Below are 19793 nucleotides of genomic sequence, written 5' to 3' on the forward strand. Positions count from 1 at the left end.
TTCCGCCTGTGCTTGAAAACTTTTGTCGCGCCTTTTCTCCCGGCCCGACTGACTGACCCTGGGTCTCCGAGGATGCACATTAACCTGACAAGTTGTGGATGCTTTCAGTGAAAACCCCGCATGTTGGTTGCTATGATACTATGCACCTTAAAGGTTCCCTCGGTAACTGTGGTGATAAACTGCGCATTTGTATAATTTGCATAGCGATGCATTCCTTTCTCGTCAAAATCTTAGCCCCAGAGTCAGTAGCTTGCGTGGCAGGCGCTCGAAAGGGTAGGGGAAGTGAATTTGGGCGAGACGTGCCCGAAATCCCCTCTCCCTCCCTTCCCTTGTAAACGCCTGCCACGCAGGCTACAGAGTCAATTTTTTCTGTATCAAGTGGGTCTACGATGAACTGGCATCAGTTAGAACGGTTTCCGTTTGAACTTGAAATGGTTACGGACGAAAAGAATACTCGGCAACAAACTAACAACAATACAAGAATTTGATTGGGTTAACCTGGTTCGAATTCCAGCGTGGAGTCCGACAGAATAGGTAGATTGGTTTTTCCCCGGTCAGAATGTTCCAAACAGAAAATCTGTGTTCCATTCCCTTGAATTCGTGGTCTTTTCCCGCTAACTGGGAATGATTTAAGCAAATAGCAAAAGCAATTTCCCTGAACCTGTGGTTTCTTCAGCACTTGAACAGTCGGAGCGTTTCGCCGACGAGTCGTTCTGCTACCGCGTATGGTGCGAGAACAAAGTGACGTCTTCGGTTAATTTTGGCAAAGTTGTTTGAATTTTAAAGATATAAAATGTTTTAATTAAATATTTTTAAAAGGATCATTATACAAGAAATAGCTTATATTGTTACATGTAATTTCTACACTCAGGAACACACTTTCAGAACCAGGAGTGATATCTCAGATTTTTTTAAAAAGAGTGAACTGAGGCCTGGTTCAGACGCCGTACTTTTCACGTGCCGAACCTAATCGACTTTGGAGCGACACCTTTCTCGTTCCCAGAGCTTCGATCCTTTTGGTCAGCGGCGGGGATCGAAGCTCTTGGAACGAGAATGGAGCGACACTGGCGTTACATCTGATTCAGACGGCGCACCGTGTGTCGAGCCTAAGTTAAGTTCGACAAAAGTTCGATAGACTCTGTCGAACTTTACGCATTTGCCGCATCAAACTAAAACTGCCGTACCAAATTGATTCAGACGCCGCTCTTTTGCCGTACTTAATTCATCAGTTAGGTTCGGCACATGAGTGGAGCGGCGTCTGAACCGGGCCTGACAACCTTGTCTTAGGACGTCAGCGAGACTGAACTAACAGAGCGATTTTCGCTTGAACTTGAAAAGTATTTTCCATAAGTATATTTATTTGTTTTATCAGCCAGTGGTTGGGAAGGTCGAAACATGGCCGTACTCGTCGGTTTGCCGCTTACTGACTCCTTGAGGGCAAAAAAAGCATCATTCTAGTCAAGCCTAGTCAAATCATGGAAAACTTCTTTCCAACAATCCATTTTTGTAGCTTTTTATAGGAATGCGTTGAACCAACGTGGACATTCTTAGGGCTCTGTCACGCGCGCGTTTCTCCTCCACTAACGGAGGAGGGTTACGAAGTCCTAAAACGTCTGTGTGGGACCGAATTTTACAGGAACTTTTTAAAAAAAAACAGGGGCCTCTCGGTTCTCGAAATGGTGTCATTTGAAACAGAAGCCCGGACAAAGTTTGAAAACAACTCCGTGTCTAAATTCTGTACTACAATTTTATACTGTCAAAATTCTGGATAAGTGCAATGCAGGAGTGTATAATTATTGCCAGGAGGGGGGAGGGGAGGTGTTGTAAAATAGGAGTAGTTATCAGTAGTACCATAGTTATCGGCTATTGTACCGGGTGGGGGCGGGGGAGGTTTCAAGATGACTTTTAATCGTATTGTACTCATTTTATAACCTCCTCATAATTAATGCACAGACCCTAAACGCTGAGGATATGAAGTCTCACTATATGTTTCTTTGACCGTTGATTCTCTAAAATTAAGTGCTTAAAATACAACAGATTCGCTTTCTGATTCACTATTTTTGGGGTGTTTACTATATAAAGCGCTGGGATACTTTTATACTGGGGGGTTCCGCCCCGAGGTCCGACCCTTTACCCTTTATATACCAATTTTTGACATTAATTAAAGGTATCCCTTTCGTATACGTTCCATTAACAAATGGTATCCCTTGTAATTGCTGTAAATGCACCCTCGTTTAAATATGAGTAAATTTCTAAACCAGAAAGTTTTCTTGTCTTTTCACAGCCATAAAATGCACCAGTTAGCCCCTTAAGATCTTATCACAGGTCGCAATCACATATTTCGCTACCCTTTCATATACTTCAGCTAGTGAAATCCCTACCCTTTCACATACCTGAAGCCTGATAAGGTACCCCTTTCGGGCGGAGCTTCCCCGTATAAACCATTATAGGGAATACCCCCCTCCGGGATATAAAGTTTCAAGTGTATGAAAGCACAATGGGAGGACAATCTTGTTCGGGTAAAAGAAGGAATGTTAAGACTTAAAAAGCTTGGCCTTTCGAGAAAAATAAATAGATGGGGGGTCATTTAGTCGAAGATTATATGATCTCCTCGGATAACCTCGAAACATTCCATTAGTTCCGTTCCTACTGGATTTCCCATTCCAAGTTTGTTTTATTCTGCTTGCTAGAGATTATTAATGCGCGGTTCCTGGCTCCAGTTAAGTGTAAGTGGCGCCCCGTACTCGGACTTTAGCTTGGCCGCTCGGCCTAGCTTCGGTGTCGGCATCCGGCCAACTCCGAAGCATCCCATCGCGTGCGAGAAAAAACATCTGTCATTCAGGGTAAGTTTGTATTAGTCGTTATTCCTGAGCAGGAATTTAGACTTTGCGGCTAGGCCTACCTAGTCACTATTCATTACAACAGCCATACCGTGTTATATGAGAAAAGATTTTATTAAAATTAATTTAGTATGTAGGGCATGTTCCGTCGTGTTAACAAAGAAAAGAAGCGCGGTAATGAGAGTTGTCCTCTTCCGTCTCCCTCTGAAGCACAACTCTGCCTAGCAGCTTTAGTTCTTTTTGGCCTTGAAATTTTCATACTTGGAGTGACTTCGGAACCAGACAAGAAACGGTATAAGGATAGTGGGAAGAGACATAAGACTGAACAGACCCCAGTCAACCTGTTAAAAACAAAAGAGTAGAGATTAGTTTGGTCTGATGCTTGAAAATGTGCAGACTGATAAACTGTACTTCACTGTGCTGCGCATTGTACAGTAATGTTTAAAGCCAAGGTAAAACGGGCAACAAATACGCGTAACAAGTTTCTAAACATTGCTGAAAAAAGAGTGAGAAGCGATGCTGTCAACCACGTTCAAACCTGTCTCTCAACAAATGTGAATACTGAGTGTCACTTGCCTTGGGGCCGGGAAAAAGCGCTACACGTACAGATTTTGTCGCAAAAAGTACAACTAATCTCTACAACGACCTAAACTGTTGCAAAGCAGATTTGAACACGCAACATAACTTTTCAACACGCTTTGCAGCAATGTTTCGAAACAAGTTGCAAGTTTTTGTTGCCCGTTTTCCCCTTCTGAGGGCAACATGTATTTCTCGCTGTGCAATCGCATACATACATACATACATACATACATACATACATACATACATACATACATACATACATACATACATACATCCCCCCCGGGGGGGGGGGGGGGTACTTTAGTAATTTCTGGTTGAGGGTGTGCTGCTGGGACCCTGGAACCCTTAACCTATACCAGAGCTAGTTCAGCTGAATTTTACTACCCTATACTAGCATAAACTCCCCAAATCCCCCCTATACTAGAGTAGCTGATTTCCAGAAACTTCTGAGGTCACTAGCACAGTCTAGCCAAAACAAAACCTTATACCACAATCCCTAGTCTACATAACATCTTCAACCAACTGATCAGTTTCCTGAAAAATGATACCCTGTTCTAGACCCACACGCTCTGATTTATATACCCTATCCTAGAGTAAACTGCTTGAAAACCATACCCTTCGCAGCGGCATTTACCTATATAGCCCATATATGGCAGTACCCCCCCCCCCCCTCCCCAAGCATACGTCCTATATTTGACAAAGCAGGTTGAATAAATGGCCGCTATTGCTGACGTGGACCTGCTATCTACTTTACACTATAATGAATTAATATCTAAAAATATATCCTAATATAAATAATTATAAATAGAAATAATACATAAATAAATAGATATGCTTGAGATAACTATGTAAAAATAAATATATAAATTGCAATCAAAATGACTAGTAATAAACCAGATATCAATAATATATAAATTCATCACTATTATTATTGGTTGCAGTAGGGTTTGTGCCGAAAGTAATTTGGTCAATGCATTTGGAGAATTTCTTAATGTTGGCCTTGAATGAAGAGTAACTAGGCCTGGTCTTTTACTGGCTAGGTAAGCAATTCCAAACAATGCCACTGAGCACGATGAGTGAAAACACGAAAGTGATCAAAACCCAAAGTGAACCCAACTATTTCCCCAAGGGGAGCTTTAGGGAAAGGTCTAGTGTAACCGCACCTAATGAGTTGCCAGTCATGGAAAAGCCCTACTTACTAAATGTGGTGAGTGCTTGCGATCATATTCCTGCTGAGGCATAATTCCTCCCTCTCCTGGCATTGTAGAATATACAGTCTGAAAAAACATTGAACCTGTTTTGTTTTGAACTGTATGGCATTAATAAGCATAAAAAAGAAAACTCTTGGTCTAGCTTAACATACACCATCAACATGCTAATTCCAAAGCATTCACTTTATACATTCCAAGCCCGCTTTATGGGCACCCATTTAATCCTTTAAGTCCCAATAGTGACAAAGGTCAATTTTCTCTTAACAATATTCATACACTGTCAAGAGATAAGTTATGAGAATTAATAAAATGATCACCCAAGAGAAAATGCCTTGATCTTTTATCAAATTCTCAAAACTAATTCTTTGAGGAAATGTATGGAGATCAGTTTGGAGAATTTCTATGTAGATACTGGGGCTTAAACGGACAGTTTCCTTTATCCATGGGGCAAGAAAGCTCTTACATTTTCTCTGACATCCTGTTAATACAGACATTTTCTATTGTCCCCTCAGTGTCTGAATTAATGCTGTGTGACTGTATTACGTCGGTTATCCTTTGCTTCTTGTTTTGTTAATTCCTGCCATTTTCATCTTGACTTACTCATTGTTGAGCACTTATATTTCAACGTGAGCCCTCTTGATTAGCTTCCTCCCTCACAGGACAAACTTTTTATAAATATGTTATTAAAAATTGAGGCAATTTTAGTTATTCTATAGGAAATTTCCAGGGCTCAAAATAATTTTCAGACAATGGCCAGACACGACGTACTGGCCAAAGAAATTTTGGCTCGGTCAAGTCTCATTCTGACTTCTTAACTTATCCTTGTAGAGTTCTCTATTTATTAACCTAATTTTATGTTTACAAAGAGACAAAATCTAAGATTTACAGGTGAGGATTTGGCTGTATTCTCAAGAACGAGAGTGTATGTGAAACCGGTCATTATGACCAGCAAGTGAAGTTTTTGGCTGGTCAAGTCACCATTCTGGCTGGACATTGTCTGTTGACTGGCCGTCATGTACCTGAGGATCTGTTGTGTCCTCAGAAGCCTTGTATGACACCTGAGCAGACGTGAAGTTGAATACTCCAGACTTCTTAGGTTCAAGAATTAATGTGTGAGAAACATTAGCTCCACTGATTGTTTAGTTAAGGAAAAATTACAGCTAAAATAATTATCACGACTCAGATGTTTTTCAAAGAAAGTAATTCTGCTGTAAGTGAGTGTATAATAACTGTAAAACATTGTGGTTCAATTTCATCCTTGGTTCACTTTCCTTTGTTTAAATTCATTATCATACATTATCATACCCAAAAACAGAGGAAAATAAAATTTGAACCAAGAATGAAAATTTAACCACAACCTAAATACCAGTACACTTTTAAAGATAGAAAACAATGGTTAGGAGCTATGCTTAAGACTTGCTGATTATCAAAACACTGATGGGAAATTAGAACAGATTAGTATAGGTAATAGCATGATTTGTATTGATGTTTGGCATAAATACCACGAGTGATATTTTGATATTGTTACATGTAATTTCGAAATTTGAGACAATTTTGAAATATCACGAGTGGTATTTATGCCAAATATCACCAACAAATCATGCTATTATTTGTTTATAGTACTACTGGCAAAAGGTTTGTAATTTTCACATGTAAGTATTTCAAATTAAGCCGAAATACCACTGCCCTAAGCCAATCAAATTGTAGAAATTTTTTCATGTAGTAGTATCAAAACAAATTTATTAATTTTTTACTCCCAGAATTCTGCCAGGAGTAGAGGTGAAAATAATTGTTACTCTTTTATGGCAATTACATATTACCAGGCCAAGAAACAAGATGAAATCAAGCCATATTTAACCTGTTATAATATACTCGCAGAATTATAACTTTGAAAATACTAATGCTATTTGGAATTTCATTATTTCTTTTGATGCAAGACGACTAGGTTGCTATCATAACACAAGAAACTAATTTTTTGCAAGAAAAGTTGCCTTACCCACAACAGAATACACTTAATGTTTTTTTGACATCTGAAAGGCTATAAATAATACAGTGTCATCCAGGAGCTCCCAATTATGGCCTTTAAAATATGTACTGCAATCAAATCTTTACCCTTTAATTAAAAGTGGACAAAATAAAAATTTGGAAAAAATTGCAGATTTTAGATGATTTTTGAATCAGTGACACAGGCAATTTGGAAGAAAAAATCCAAGTATTTCCACTGTAGCCAAACCTATGACCTTCTGGTTACTTGTCCAGAGCTCTACCACTGAGCCACAGGCCTAGGAGACTTGTGTGGGAGCTAAGGCCACTTAACTACAGTAGGTTCATGTTGATGAATTGCATAGCCTATAGGGATCCTAGGAGAGAGCTGTTCAATATGCTAAAAAAGGAAACTAATCTTATTCTTGACTCTATGACTCCAAGCTCTGCCTTTACAACGTTGATAAGTATGAAGCAAGGAGAGAAAACGCAAAAAATTGTGGCTAAATACGTATATGATCGCTTCCGTGAAAGAGATAGATGCGTTAAATATAACCTTGTTTAATAGTTGTATAAATTTTACAAATGTACACCTCTGTAATTATTGCACTAAAATCTTTTTTATCATTGTAAACACATGTGTCTGTAGGCGCTCTCCTGTTGATAATAAAGCACTTATCCTATCCTATCCTATCCTGTGACAAACATCCTACATACTGCTATGACTAGCAATCTCTATTGTTGTGCATAAGCACATATTGACTGATTTTACTCCTAGCAGTATGCAGCATGTTTGTCACATGAATCTACAGCTGCAGTTACATCTGTAGTTGCCTAAGATCCCAAATGTGTCCTGTAGCTCAGTGGTAGAGCATCTGGACTAGTAGAAAGATGGTCATGAAGAGGGAGTGCTCAGATTTTTTCTTCTGAGCCACCTGTGTCACTGACTGAAAAACCATCTTTCTCATGTATTCCCCAGGCTCAAAATTCACCATCTGATTTTCTATCATTCCAGCACAAAACAGTGGTGTAAAGTGAAAAAGTACTGCTCCCAAATGACTTTTCATTTAAATGCTAAAATCATAGGACTTCTTCTGCAGACACAAAAGTGTGAATTATAAATTTCTTTCTGCATAATTGACTCTAGAGGTGTTAAGAACCCACAAACAATACTATAGTATTACAAGGATACGGAGCAATAACTTTCCATTTTACGGACAACAGACCATGAAGAACCTTGAATTCATCTGCTGGAAAGGAATTGTCTGCCAAAGACACTGATGTGGCTGGACTGGTAATTCAAATAATAATATTGTGACAAAAAGTCAAAGCATACCATTTAACAATGTGCTGCAAGTTTAGAAGGGACAGTAAGGGAAATCGAAAAAAAAAAGTTATCTTTAATAGTGTTGTTAGTCCAAGGAAAAGTTCCCATCTTTGAGATATGGGTGGATTAATTTTCCACTCCTACAAGAGCCCCCATCCCCTCAGTAATGAATTTTAACTGATGTACTTTGTCTGTCTGGCAGAATGGCATTAAAGAAGTAAAGTAAGTTGAATTTCTTTTAAAGTGCGTTTAGTTATGTCAAGGAAAAGCTCTTCAATTTGGGGTATTACAGGCAGATTTCTGGACTCTTTCACAGCACTGGGATATATGCAAAAGAGCAAGGAACTGATGCAAGCTTTTCCTTGTTTTCCTTAAAAAAAGATAATAAATTATTGTTACCTGAGATGCCAACATATGTGGTAATGTGAACGTAATTATCATCAACTTTACCTACATTACCACAGGGCTCTCGGATGCTGTATACAACAAGTGAAGGGATAGAGAAATTTGCATGCAACAACAAAACAGGAAATTTGTCCATGGTCATACACAAAGTTTTAATACTATACTTACTGGCAGCTAAAATCACTCTATTTTAGCACAGAATGAAATCTTAACATCTTAGTGTATGTTAAACTTACCCACTTCCAACATTGAAGATGTTATAATGGACTGTTAACTCTTTTCCCTCCACAACATACTGGTTCAGAATATTTTTTGAGACAAGAAGCCTGGCACTTGAATCTCCTTCAGCACTAAGGGAAAATCCTACAAAGGCTCCAATAAGAAAGCAAAGTAAAACCTGGAAAAAAAACAATCAGAACTAAGTAAAAAGTGGTTAAACAACAGAATGCTTGGTCACTTTTAACCAACTAACAAAACATGTGGCTTTCCTGAATGCACTGTCAAGCCAAACAAGCAACCAGATATAAACCTCATACTACTCAAGTTTGAGGTCTGTACTGTAAACAAGGGTCTGTAATTTACGGTGTGCATTGTGAAAACAACATTAGTAAGATGTTTATTATATCTCAGGGTTTAAAAAGAGACTAGAAGGGCATAGAAAATTTCAATTCAGGGAGGAAAGCTGTTGATGACTGATGTACATCAAATGCTAAACACAAGCATCCAAAATTGTGACTCTGAATTATCCAAAACACTTGTTTATCTCTTAACACACAAATTGCAACCAACTAAAATTCAAATTTATTGTTCATACAGTGAAATACAGCCTGCTAAACTAGCCTATCACGGTGTGATTACTAACTGAAAGGAAAAATAAGCAGACTTATCTACCCTCTGCTGAGATATAAGAGCCACCGATATGTAGACCTAAGCCCTTTACTGCCCAGGTAAACGAACCACTGAGTATACTGTTTAAGACTTAACATGCACAGATAATGTGGGGTATTTCCAACTTTCTAAAGAAAAGAAAAAATGACAAATGCACACAAATTTCCAGCAAAGGCAAGGGGTTGGAAATGGGCATGCTTGGAATTGGCTGAACAATTGACTCTGGGGAGTTGGGAAGGGGGATAGTTCCTTAAAATTGCTACATGTATACCTTATTTATGACACAAAAGGGTATGGTAAGGTTTTGTGACCTAGAGTCTGCAGACTGCATGCTCTCTCTCCTTCTCTCTCTCTCTCTACGCCTTCTATCACAAGAGTGGTCATTTTTGTGTCTCGCGTGTTTTGCTTGACAGACTAACCAAAAAAAGAGACTGCTTGTAGTCTATAGGGTCTGGAATTGAGTGTGTTTTTTATTTTGTCTCTTGAGAAAAGCAGTTCAGGTCTGAAATAGGGTATGCTGGAAAATCACAAATTTTGGTCTGAAACAGTGCAAATGTTTCAGGAAGCATGAAGCCCATTGCCATATAACTTTTCCAGGAGAGCCTTTCCCTTTTCCTTGATGAGCCTCACTTACACCAGAGAAGATTGCTTAGTTAAACAAAAACAAAAACAAAACAAAAGACAAATCAATTTAATGACAATCAAGAGAATGGCACGAGCTTGCACTCAAAGATCTTACAGAGTGCAAGAAGTTAGACTCCCTACGATCATCTTATGTTTTCAATTATATTTACTTATTTTTTTAACATCCAGTTACTGTAGTTTGGAAGTAGGGAGGTTTTCGAGACCTGTGCTGCACGTGTCTTGAATCAGAGATAATTTATACCCTTTACGTGTCTACTTCAGTGTTCATAAACCAGCATAAACAAAGCAACACGTGAGCAGACCTTGAAATCCTATTATCTAAAAAATTCACAATTCTTCCCGGATCGGTGATTAAAATGAAAACTCAGATTACATTTTCTTTGATGGCCTCACATACAGATAGATATACGATCAGGAAATTCAACATACCACTTTCATTTCTGCAGTAATTTGCTCCTAATACCGTTTGTCTTGCCGGATATCGAAGAAAGAAAGAAAAGAGGAAAGAAAGGTGACGTGTTCGAGAACGAGGCAAAGCCACGCGCATGACTCTGTGGGGATGAGTTGAGCCGGCGATGAGGCAACGTCACTTCACAACCAGTTTCAACAAAACAAAGTTCTTGTCAGAGCTCAAAGAAATTGGATCATGGATGGAACACTATCTGGAGATTTGTTCTTTCACCTTTGAGCAAGCTTGCTTAGATTTCTTCACGCTCAAGAACGATTTTAATCTTTTAAGGGGGTGCGACTTTTATTAATTTCTTCTCCATGTGTTGCCGTAGTACTGGTATCCCATTGGTCTTTATCGATCCAAGTCTATAAATCTGTCTTTTGAGTTGATTTTAAGATGTCTACTTAAAAATGAACAAATCTAAGATGATTTCAGACGAGATTGACGGAGCGACGAGACAAGGCCACGAAGAACTTGCCAAAGGAAACATCGAAGAGGCCTGTAGTTCGTTTGAAAAGGCTGTCCAACTTGCGGAGGATCTTAAGGAGGGCTTTACTGAAAGAGCGTGCTATTTCAACTTAGGAGCATGTTACGTCGCGCGGGGTGATGCTAAACGAGGTGTCGAATTTTTGCTCAAAGCTTTTCCTCCAGAAAAGGAATCAGATGGCGTCACAAACTATGCGGATTTGCAATACAATTTAGCAACAGCGTATGATGCTCTTGGTGAGGTAGACGAGGCTGTAAAATACTATGAAATCGCCGCAGAGGAATATAAGACGCAAGGAAATGAAGAAATGCGAGGGGAAACTCTCCTTAAACTGGGCAATGATTGTACGAATCGCGGTGAAATTAAAAAAGCCGCTGAATTTTATCAGCAGGCTGCTGAAATTTTCCAAGAACTTGGTGATAAAAAGACTCAGCTACTTATTTTAAACAATCTCGCTAACTTACTTGCGGAGCTTCGCGACATAGCACGCTGCGGAGCAGTGCTAACTCAGGTTATTGAATTGTGCGTTGAAGTTGATGACGTTCCTCTTAAGGGTAAGTTTTTATTCCTTTTGTTGGTGAACGAAATTGTTGTTGTTTTTATGTATATTATTACATTTTAATAACTATATGAAGTAGTTAGTACTCAGGCAGACGTAATTGATGACAGTTTTTCGCGCATCAGTCAACATCGTCTTAATTGATCGAAATACCATTTCTCCCCATGACAACATGACAAGAACTATACATTGTCCTTGCAGAGGCTGCAGAGCGTTTTGAAACGTGGGGCAGGGTGGCTCATCTTCCATTCACATACCCCTACTCATATTTTCCAAAGTGCCCTTTGCATTGTTCTTTGGCACAATCAAACCTCTCTTCAAAGTGTCTAGTGTTTCAATAATCGATTTGTGACTAGGCTGTTGTTTAGGTGGCCCTGCTTCATGGTGTTTCTTAGGTAGTTCTGGAGTTGTCTGAGGGCAGAAAAAAGACCTTTAGCATCAGGTTTTTCATGAGAAACCGCAAACCGCAGTTCGCAGTTATGCATTTGAAGTTTCACGTTGCCGAGATTTCAGATTTTAGCAAGGCGTTGAGTTCAGTTCAGTTCATTTTTATTTAGCCAAAATATAATACAACACAAGAATACATATAGGAATTGTAAGTTGGCAAGGGAGGCCAGAAAACACCAGAAGGCTTATGAAGCCTGGGCTTCCTAGTCACAAAGAAAAAAAAACCTTGCCATAAATCACTTACTGCTAGAAGCTTCTCCTGCAGTTCAAACGTGAACTACAAACTGCAAACGTGACTGCAGGCAGTGGTCACGTGACATTCTGCAGTTTGTGGTTTGCGGTTTTCCATGAAAAACCTGATGCTAAAGGTCTCTAATATGTGCGCTCTATGTCACAGGTATTGTCAAATACAAATTTTTGTTTGGGGGGGGGGAGCTTGGGACCCCCTGCCCCCCCCCCCCCCTGCTCCGTGCCTTATGCTTTGGAAGAGTTTTAAAATTAAGCCTTCTCAAATGGCAAAGTAAATGCTATGGTATAATAAGTGTGAGAATTTATATAAAGAGAGTGTTTATAATTTCTCTTACAATGCTGGTACACAATAAGAAACTACTGTAACTTTTACCCAGGGGAAAGTCATCAGCAATTGAATGCAACACATGGAGCACTATTTACAACTGTGTTTAATTTTGACTTATCTATGATATCTTCATTAGGTCAATGTTTTTTGCCTACTTTGTCGCAACCTCAGCTTGGTACCAAACATTTTCTGTTTAATATGAGATATTTAACAATTATTCTTTGAAATCGAGGTGAATAGTGGCCAAATATTTACCGAGCCGCGAAAGCGGCGAGGTAAATATTCCCACAGCCACTATTCACCAAGATTGAAAAGAATAATTGTTTTAGTATATACACACAAAGTGATCTCAACAAAATCAGAGAGGAAACCATTAAAAAGTACGATTTGATTGACAGATCAAATCACGCGTAAGTTTAAAAATAGATCTTTGCAGAATTTTCAAACATGGCAATTCACAAGTTTATGATTTTGCAAACAACAGCGTAATGGCTTAAATGGAACCGCTAAAAGTTTGAACTGTTTCTTTACCTGAGAAGAAAAGTAGAGCTTTGTTGTTTTCTGTTGACTCGCCAAGTTTATAGCCAAAAGGGTTTGTTGTGTCGTTCTTCGCATGAAGTGCTGACAAAAAGGCGGCTTGGTTGCTCGAGGTAAGATGTCGTCTTCCTGTATCATTCTTTTTCCTGTTTACTTGAAACGTAGAATTTCTGCAAACATTTCCTTTTAAATTTGTTCGTCATAAATAAACTTCGATTTTTGAGCCAAAATTTTCTTGTTAGAAAACGCTGAGTTCACGAAACAGCTTCTTCTTCGCGAATACACGGGAGTTGTAAACAATCCATCGAGCACAAAACTCAGTTACAGTAAATTGAAAAATGCCGTATTGAATCCTTCCAAGTCTTTTCTTGCCTTAAAAAAAAGTCAGCCCTAGGATTTTGTCGACTTTTAAAAGATCGTTCTCTAAAAAAATGGGAAAAACACCAAGCTCACACATTATCCACTCGCTAGGAGGTGAATATTGTTTAATAGTCCGAGATAGCGAACCAATCAGATTGCTTAAATCACCAATATCACTGAGTGTGTATATACTAATGGCATATATATGTTGATATGCAAGCTGCCAAATCATAATCAAACCTTCTTTGGTTGAATGTCATACACACATGACTCTATAGTGTGTAGAGGAGAACTGTAAGTGTAACATTTAGCTGAGGTCTTTCAGAGAACTAGAGAATACACGAAAAGTTAGGAATTCACCAAATTCAGCAGAAATGCAATGTTCATAATACTGTCTTGGAGGCTCTTAGTGTGACTACATTGTCACCAGTCTGTACCTAAGACTGTGAGTAGCCATATACATTGTACAGTGCTGGCGATTTTGCCACTAAATTACTGCATAATATTACACCCTACTTGGAGATTGTGTATCGTTTGGTGTCAAGAAAAATAAGGCAATTTTAAAACTGAACAAGCATTGTTGTGGATGCAACATATTGTTTACCTATTTCTCCACTTGAAGTTGGCTTCTTTGATGCAAAAATTAATGATGATTTGAATCTGGCTTTACAAAAGCATATTTCACATCTAAACAACTACTGCTTAGTTTATACACCAACAAAATTTCAGGGCAAAATTTTGAAGTAAGGATAGTGTAGTCACTTAATCCACTTGAAAAAGAAACATGTCATGCTTGTTAATATATCAGACTATATCAGACTGTCACATCATTTAATATTCAGACACCAAGCAAGAAGTTGGAAATGAGGTGCTGCCAAACATTTTAGCCAGGTGTTTTGTTTTTTTTTTGCAGAATTTTATGGCAGTTAGGATTTGACACCCACGCTTTTTTGCATGGCACTGATTTCCTTGGTTTCTCTTCATGAATCATAAATATTTTTAAGAATCTTATTTCCAAGTGTTTAATTTTTTGTGCCCTGTTCTAATCAAGTGAGTCCAGTATCAGGGGCACCCAACAATGGTTTCCTCTTAAATGCACTGAAGACACTTTTTAGGCTATCCAGAATATTTTGAGATCTCTAGAAATGCATTCTTAGCGGCGCTATAAAATTCTTTATCTGTTTGGTCTCCCTCGGGTGACTTGAGCCTTGTCGAATGTACAAGGGGTTTAGTATTATTTCTTCAAAAAGTTTCAATACAATTTTTAAAGTTTTATGAAAGGAGAGAGTGTTTCTGATTCCTCTCTTCATCACATTTTTGAATGCAAAAATTTTAGGTTTCTTCTCCTATGAACAAAATCTAATCCTGGGGAGTGAAATGTGTAAAATTCAACTTCAGAAAATCGTAGGGAACTTATTAGAGCCTTGAAAATCATACACGGAAATGGCACAGTCATCTAAATTTTTTAGCTGTTCCCAATAAGCTATAGAAAATTCTAGGCAATGTTAGCTTCTTCGAATGGATATTTCACAGAAAAAAAGTATGCAGTATGTCAAGTTTATTTTCTTCTTTCGTTTGTTAGGTAAAGTCTACAATGACATTGGTCTACTATATAACGGATTGAAATCTTACAAGAATGCTGCAGAGTGCTTTGAGCTGGCAATTCCTCTGATGCGTACAGAAAATCCTGACAAGTCACTGGAAGCTGTTCTTCAACAAAATTTAGGAGCTGTTTATAACCAGCTTAAGGAATACAACAAAGCAATGGATTGTCATAGGCAAGCAGTCTCTCTTCATGGTAAGAAAGGTTTCATTTTTTTAACAAGCTTGTCTTGGAGATTGAACTAATCCTTACTATCAGCAGAAAATAAATAAATAAATAGCAATTGAGCAATAGCACATCCACAAAATGGTTTTTCAGGAAACATTCGTGATTAAATTGGAAATTACAAGTTAAGTAGAGGGGAAAACTGGAGTACCCGGAGAAAAAACTCTCTGAGCAAGGGCAAGAACCATCTACAAACTCAACTCAGGTGGGGGGGTGAGAAGGGAGACAGGGGTTTCCCAACCTCCTGCCTCTAGTACCCATGTCTCCCTCCCTTTAGTCCTAATTTGATCGTGAAATATTAAGCATTGCCACGTAATTTCCTCCTTTATTATATAAACACCAATGAAATACCAGGTGAACTTTCACGCAAAAACTTGATATCTTCACATGTGGAAATAACATGTTATCTTCACATGGGAAAGTGTCACCGTTGGTATGGCTTCATAGTAAATCACGCCTTTCACACCAAAAAACTATTAACGTGAAATGGTTTGGTAGTTCATGGGTGTTTATATAATAAATAGAACATGACATGGCCGCTTGGAGATACTAAATTTCTCTTCCATGTTGAAAAAATATTTCAACACTCAAAGAGAAATTTTGTATCTCCGCGCGGCCATGTAATATCCTCTACATCTCTTCCACTTCCTATCCTTTATAACTCCCACTTGCCTAGTTTGAAGTGTCAGTGGTCTCTTCATCCCTCCCATTGCCACTCGTTGGGGATGAGGGGCGAACAGATGGCTGACATCTGATTTTAGACTACCACATCCCTCTCCTTCCTGTCCTGCCTTTAATACCCCTTCTGCCCCCTATTTTCCTGGGCTCCCACCCCATGTCCTCCCACACAACTCACCTGTACATCCATTGGCACAGTAATATTTGACCCCTTTAGTACCTACATAGTTACTCATAATAGACTTTTGTACCAGTTGATGCATATGCACGCCTATCGGCAGAGTGGTCAGTAGAAGGACTAGAGCATAGTATAATCAAGGTTGTCTGCTGTCAACGTGAGATTTGACTTGGCATTTTTATTAAGTGACTTTTATGCGTTCAATCCTTTTCCTTTAGGTGAGCTATCCGACAGGTCAGCTCAGGGACAAGCTTTCTGTAACATGGGATTCGCTCAGAGCCAACTCGGAGAACATAACAAAGCTGGAGAAAGCTTCAGTCATGCAATCCAAGCAGCTAAGGATTCAGCTGATAAAAGCGGCTTGTGGCAAGCTTACGAGGGTTTGGCCGCAGTCAGTTTTCTTAAACAGGACTATGACAAGGCTGTGGAGAACTATAAGTCAGCTCTGTCTGTTCTTTCAACTTCTGGGGACGCTGATCCTGAACACAATAACAGGATTGTTAGTAAACTTGCTAATGCCTTGGAATGCCAGTTGGTTCTCGCCAAGAGGTTAAATGGAAGGCTACCTCCTTTAAGACTGGACAGCTTGAAGGGCGATCGCTCGGCAGACAAGAGTGACCGCAAGAGCAAACGAGTGGGAAAAACCCGCTCCAGACAGGAGCACCACCAGCTGATAGCTCGTGGAATTGACGGAGATCAGACTCCTTCAGAGTCGGAGGATTCTTTTGATGGGTCTTCAGAGGAATCTAATGATGATGAAGAAGAAAGTCAGCATGACGAACCTGGCAAGGGAAAAAGGCGCGGCCCACAGGGAGTGATAACCACAGAAGCAGAGGTTCATCACGAGAGAGCTTTAATTTCTAGGTCACAGAAGAAGTCTTCGACGGATTCGAGTGTAGAGGAAGCGCCTGTGAGGGAGGAGGGCAGCGCAAGGAGAAGTAAAAGACATCGTCATTCAAGAAAACCCAGAAATACATCGCCCAGAGAACAACTAAAATCCACGCAGGAAGAGCACATCTATGAAGAGCCACCGAATGACGTTGATAACTCAAGAGTATCCGGTAGAGATTTTTCTCCAGCAAAGAGCGACTACTCTGATGACATGCCGCGAGCCCATAGAGAAGCTTATCTGGCGTCAGTACAGGCTGCTAAAGGAACCAGGTCATCTCCCAACGGTACTGGAGTGAAAAAAGACGAAGAAAGCGTGCAGTCCAGAACTTGTGTTATTCAGTAGTAGAATTATGGAGACTACTACAACTACTACATATGCGAGTGAAATTATATTTTTTAAAGAATGATAGCAACAGAGCATAATATTTTTGTAAAGTTCGTTTTTGCATTTATACTTCGTTATTGAGAAGGGGTGCTTATTATCTTTTTTTCCAGACTTTGCTTAGGTTCGCGATGTGAACATGTTTTGGAACGTTAAGGTGACAGCAATATTTTATGGTGTTCGTTTAGTAATTAGCAGGGGTGTACCTATCGCGTTAATTAACAATGCAAAAACCGTCAACAAACTTTACCTTTGAATTTCTTGGTGAATGGTTGATCGTTTAAGAAGCTGTAAGGGAGACTTGAAATCGAGTTTAGAATGATAGCTAAAAACGTTGACACATAAACGTTAGTCTAAAAAAGTATTCTGTGGGATGAAAATGTTGCGTCTCTTGTTTGATACTGGTTTCTTGAAGGTATTTTTAATGTTACTGTAAAGCAAAGAAGTTGTCCTTTCTTGTATTCAAGTAAACCTGTTCTGATGTACTCTTAATAATAGAGTGTTATTTGTTTTTTGCCTTTTACACGATGAGATTTAGCCTGAGAAGCCAGCGGACAGTTGGCGACCCCACCACTGGTTTCCCCGCAAAATGACGTCTGAGAAACGAGCGCAGAAATTCCATACTGATGACGTGTCACTACCCAGATCTGGGTAGTGCTTCTGATTGGTTGAATCAAATTTCTCACGCGGCACGACCAATCAGAAGCACTACCCAGATCTGGGTAGTGACGGGTCATCAGTATGGAATTTCTGCGCTCGTTTCTTAGACGTCATTTGGCGGGGAAACCAGTGGTAGGGTCGCCAAAAGACGGCTGTTTTCTCAGCCTAGATCAGATTTGAAATTCGTTGTGCTTTTGATTGAAGGCTCTCTTGGAGGATAAAAAGTTAATCTTCCTGATGGAAGAATTAAATGAAAGTTACGAGCAAGTGTATTGTAGACGTCTTAAATTATTGAGGTTCAAATAACAAAATGCTTTTAAAATTTGCACAAGAAAGCAAAACCCTGTAGGATTATCTGGTGATAGTAGTAAAATGACCGCATCGTGCAAATGGCGTATGGGCTTGGATCGAATGTTAACGATCCTAACGATCCAGGCCAATTTTAGAAGGATTCATATGGAGTCATTGGAGCTTAACGTTGCTCATATCTTCCGGCACCAATTTGCACCAACAGGCTGATTTTTAGCAAGTTAACAGTTTCTTCTTGGTCTTTCTGGACGTGCCAACCAATCCCATGATTTCATAAATTTAATTTTTGTAACGTCATCACTTCTATTCTCTATAAACCAGTTTCAAATTCAAAGTTCTTATTTGACTCCAAGGTTGAGTGGAATAAAACAACAACGAAAAAAAAGAATATTCACCCCTGAATCTCCTTACGATTAGCCTATGATTTCTTTCGATTTATAGAGCGTTTTCACATGACATCACGGCAACCACATTGGTGTTCCAAAACAATGAAACGGTGGCCATGTTGGTGTTCCATCCAAACCAATCCTGTGGGAGTTGATCTCTTTTCTTATGTAAACATTTTCTTTTGTTCTCATAAATTTGCATAGAGGCTGGTCACGTGAGTGAAAACTCTCTATATCCTAGGATAAGTCGCAGCGACAATTGACCACTACAGAAAATACCATAACATACCAAAATGCTCCTTGTTTGTCACCCCAAAATTTTGCATAAGCATTGTTTTCAGTTTCTCTTGGGGTCATTTTAACTTCCAAGAGAAACCGAAAACAATGTTTATGCAAAATTTTGGGGTGACGAAAAAAGAGCATTATGGTATGTTATGGTGTTTTCTGTAGTGGTCAATTTGCTTCGTGTGAGCATAGCTAATATAGTTGAATGGCTTTAAGACCCTTTACCAACGAAGGCCGTCAGATTCTTTTGTTATATGTTTTTGTTAGCTTTTTGACGCACTTGACGTTGACGGTGGACAACCCTCAATAGTATTCCGGATCTTATTCACCAATAAGAACGTGCCATTAATTTATTCTCTGTTGACAAAGGATTGTGCATGGTCAGGAAGTTCCCAACATAAACCGTAGCATTGTTTTTATCTATGATAGTTGCGGTCCGTTCATTATAAGGCTCCTCTATGGTGTGACATGGTGGATTTTCATGAAAACCTTTGCTCCTGATCGCTAAAATTCATCCTCCATACAGGTGCGATGTAAAGACCCGGATAAAGCAATAATCTAGAGTAAAAGAGCCTTATTTAACGGCCCCTAGGCCTCATTATTCCGCGCCACCTATGCGTTCCGGGACCGAAATGCGACTACAAACAGTCTCTCTTTTTTCAGTGAAGTCTGTCGAGCGAAACGTGCCAGACACGAAAATAACCACGCGCGACTGAAGGGTGACTCGCGGCTTCGCTGCTCGACGCCCTCGCGCGCGTGTACTCCCTTCACTAAATCTGAAGAAAAAGAGAGACTGCACGTATAAGACCGAAATGAAATGATCGAGAAGGCCAGGGAAGACTCTGTACGGGGTAACAGAGTAACATGAGTAACAGAGATAAAGGGAGGGCATGATCG

At 39.4% G+C, this 19793-nt stretch overlaps 2 protein-coding genes across 2 annotated transcripts; one reads left to right on the forward strand and one right to left on the reverse strand.

The window, feature by feature from the left end:
* Positions 1-2935: 2935 nt before the first annotated feature.
* Positions 2936-10438, reverse strand: LOC140936699 (translocon-associated protein subunit beta-like). Its single transcript, XM_073386185.1, has 6 exons — positions 10311-10438; positions 8585-8745; positions 7809-7907; positions 5653-5764; positions 4622-4699; positions 2936-3181 (listed from the first exon to the last, which is right to left on the reverse strand). The coding sequence occupies exons 1-6, from the start codon at positions 10317-10319 to the stop codon at positions 3071-3073; spliced, it is 570 nt and encodes a 189-aa protein (XP_073242286.1). The 5' UTR covers positions 10320-10438; the 3' UTR covers positions 2936-3070.
* Positions 10439-10690: 252 nt separating this feature from the next.
* LOC140936698 (uncharacterized) lies at positions 10691-17751 on the forward strand. The gene is made up of 3 exons (XM_073386184.1): positions 10691-11373; positions 14882-15097; positions 16202-17751. Exons 1-3 carry the CDS (start codon positions 10743-10745, stop codon positions 17215-17217), a joined length of 1863 nt encoding a protein of 620 aa, XP_073242285.1. The 5' UTR covers positions 10691-10742; the 3' UTR covers positions 17218-17751.
* Positions 17752-19793: the final 2042 nt, after the last annotated feature.

This window comes from Porites lutea, chromosome 5 (assembly GCF_958299795.1).
Source record: "Porites lutea chromosome 5, jaPorLute2.1, whole genome shotgun sequence".
NCBI lineage: Eukaryota > Metazoa > Cnidaria > Anthozoa > Scleractinia > Poritidae > Porites > Porites lutea.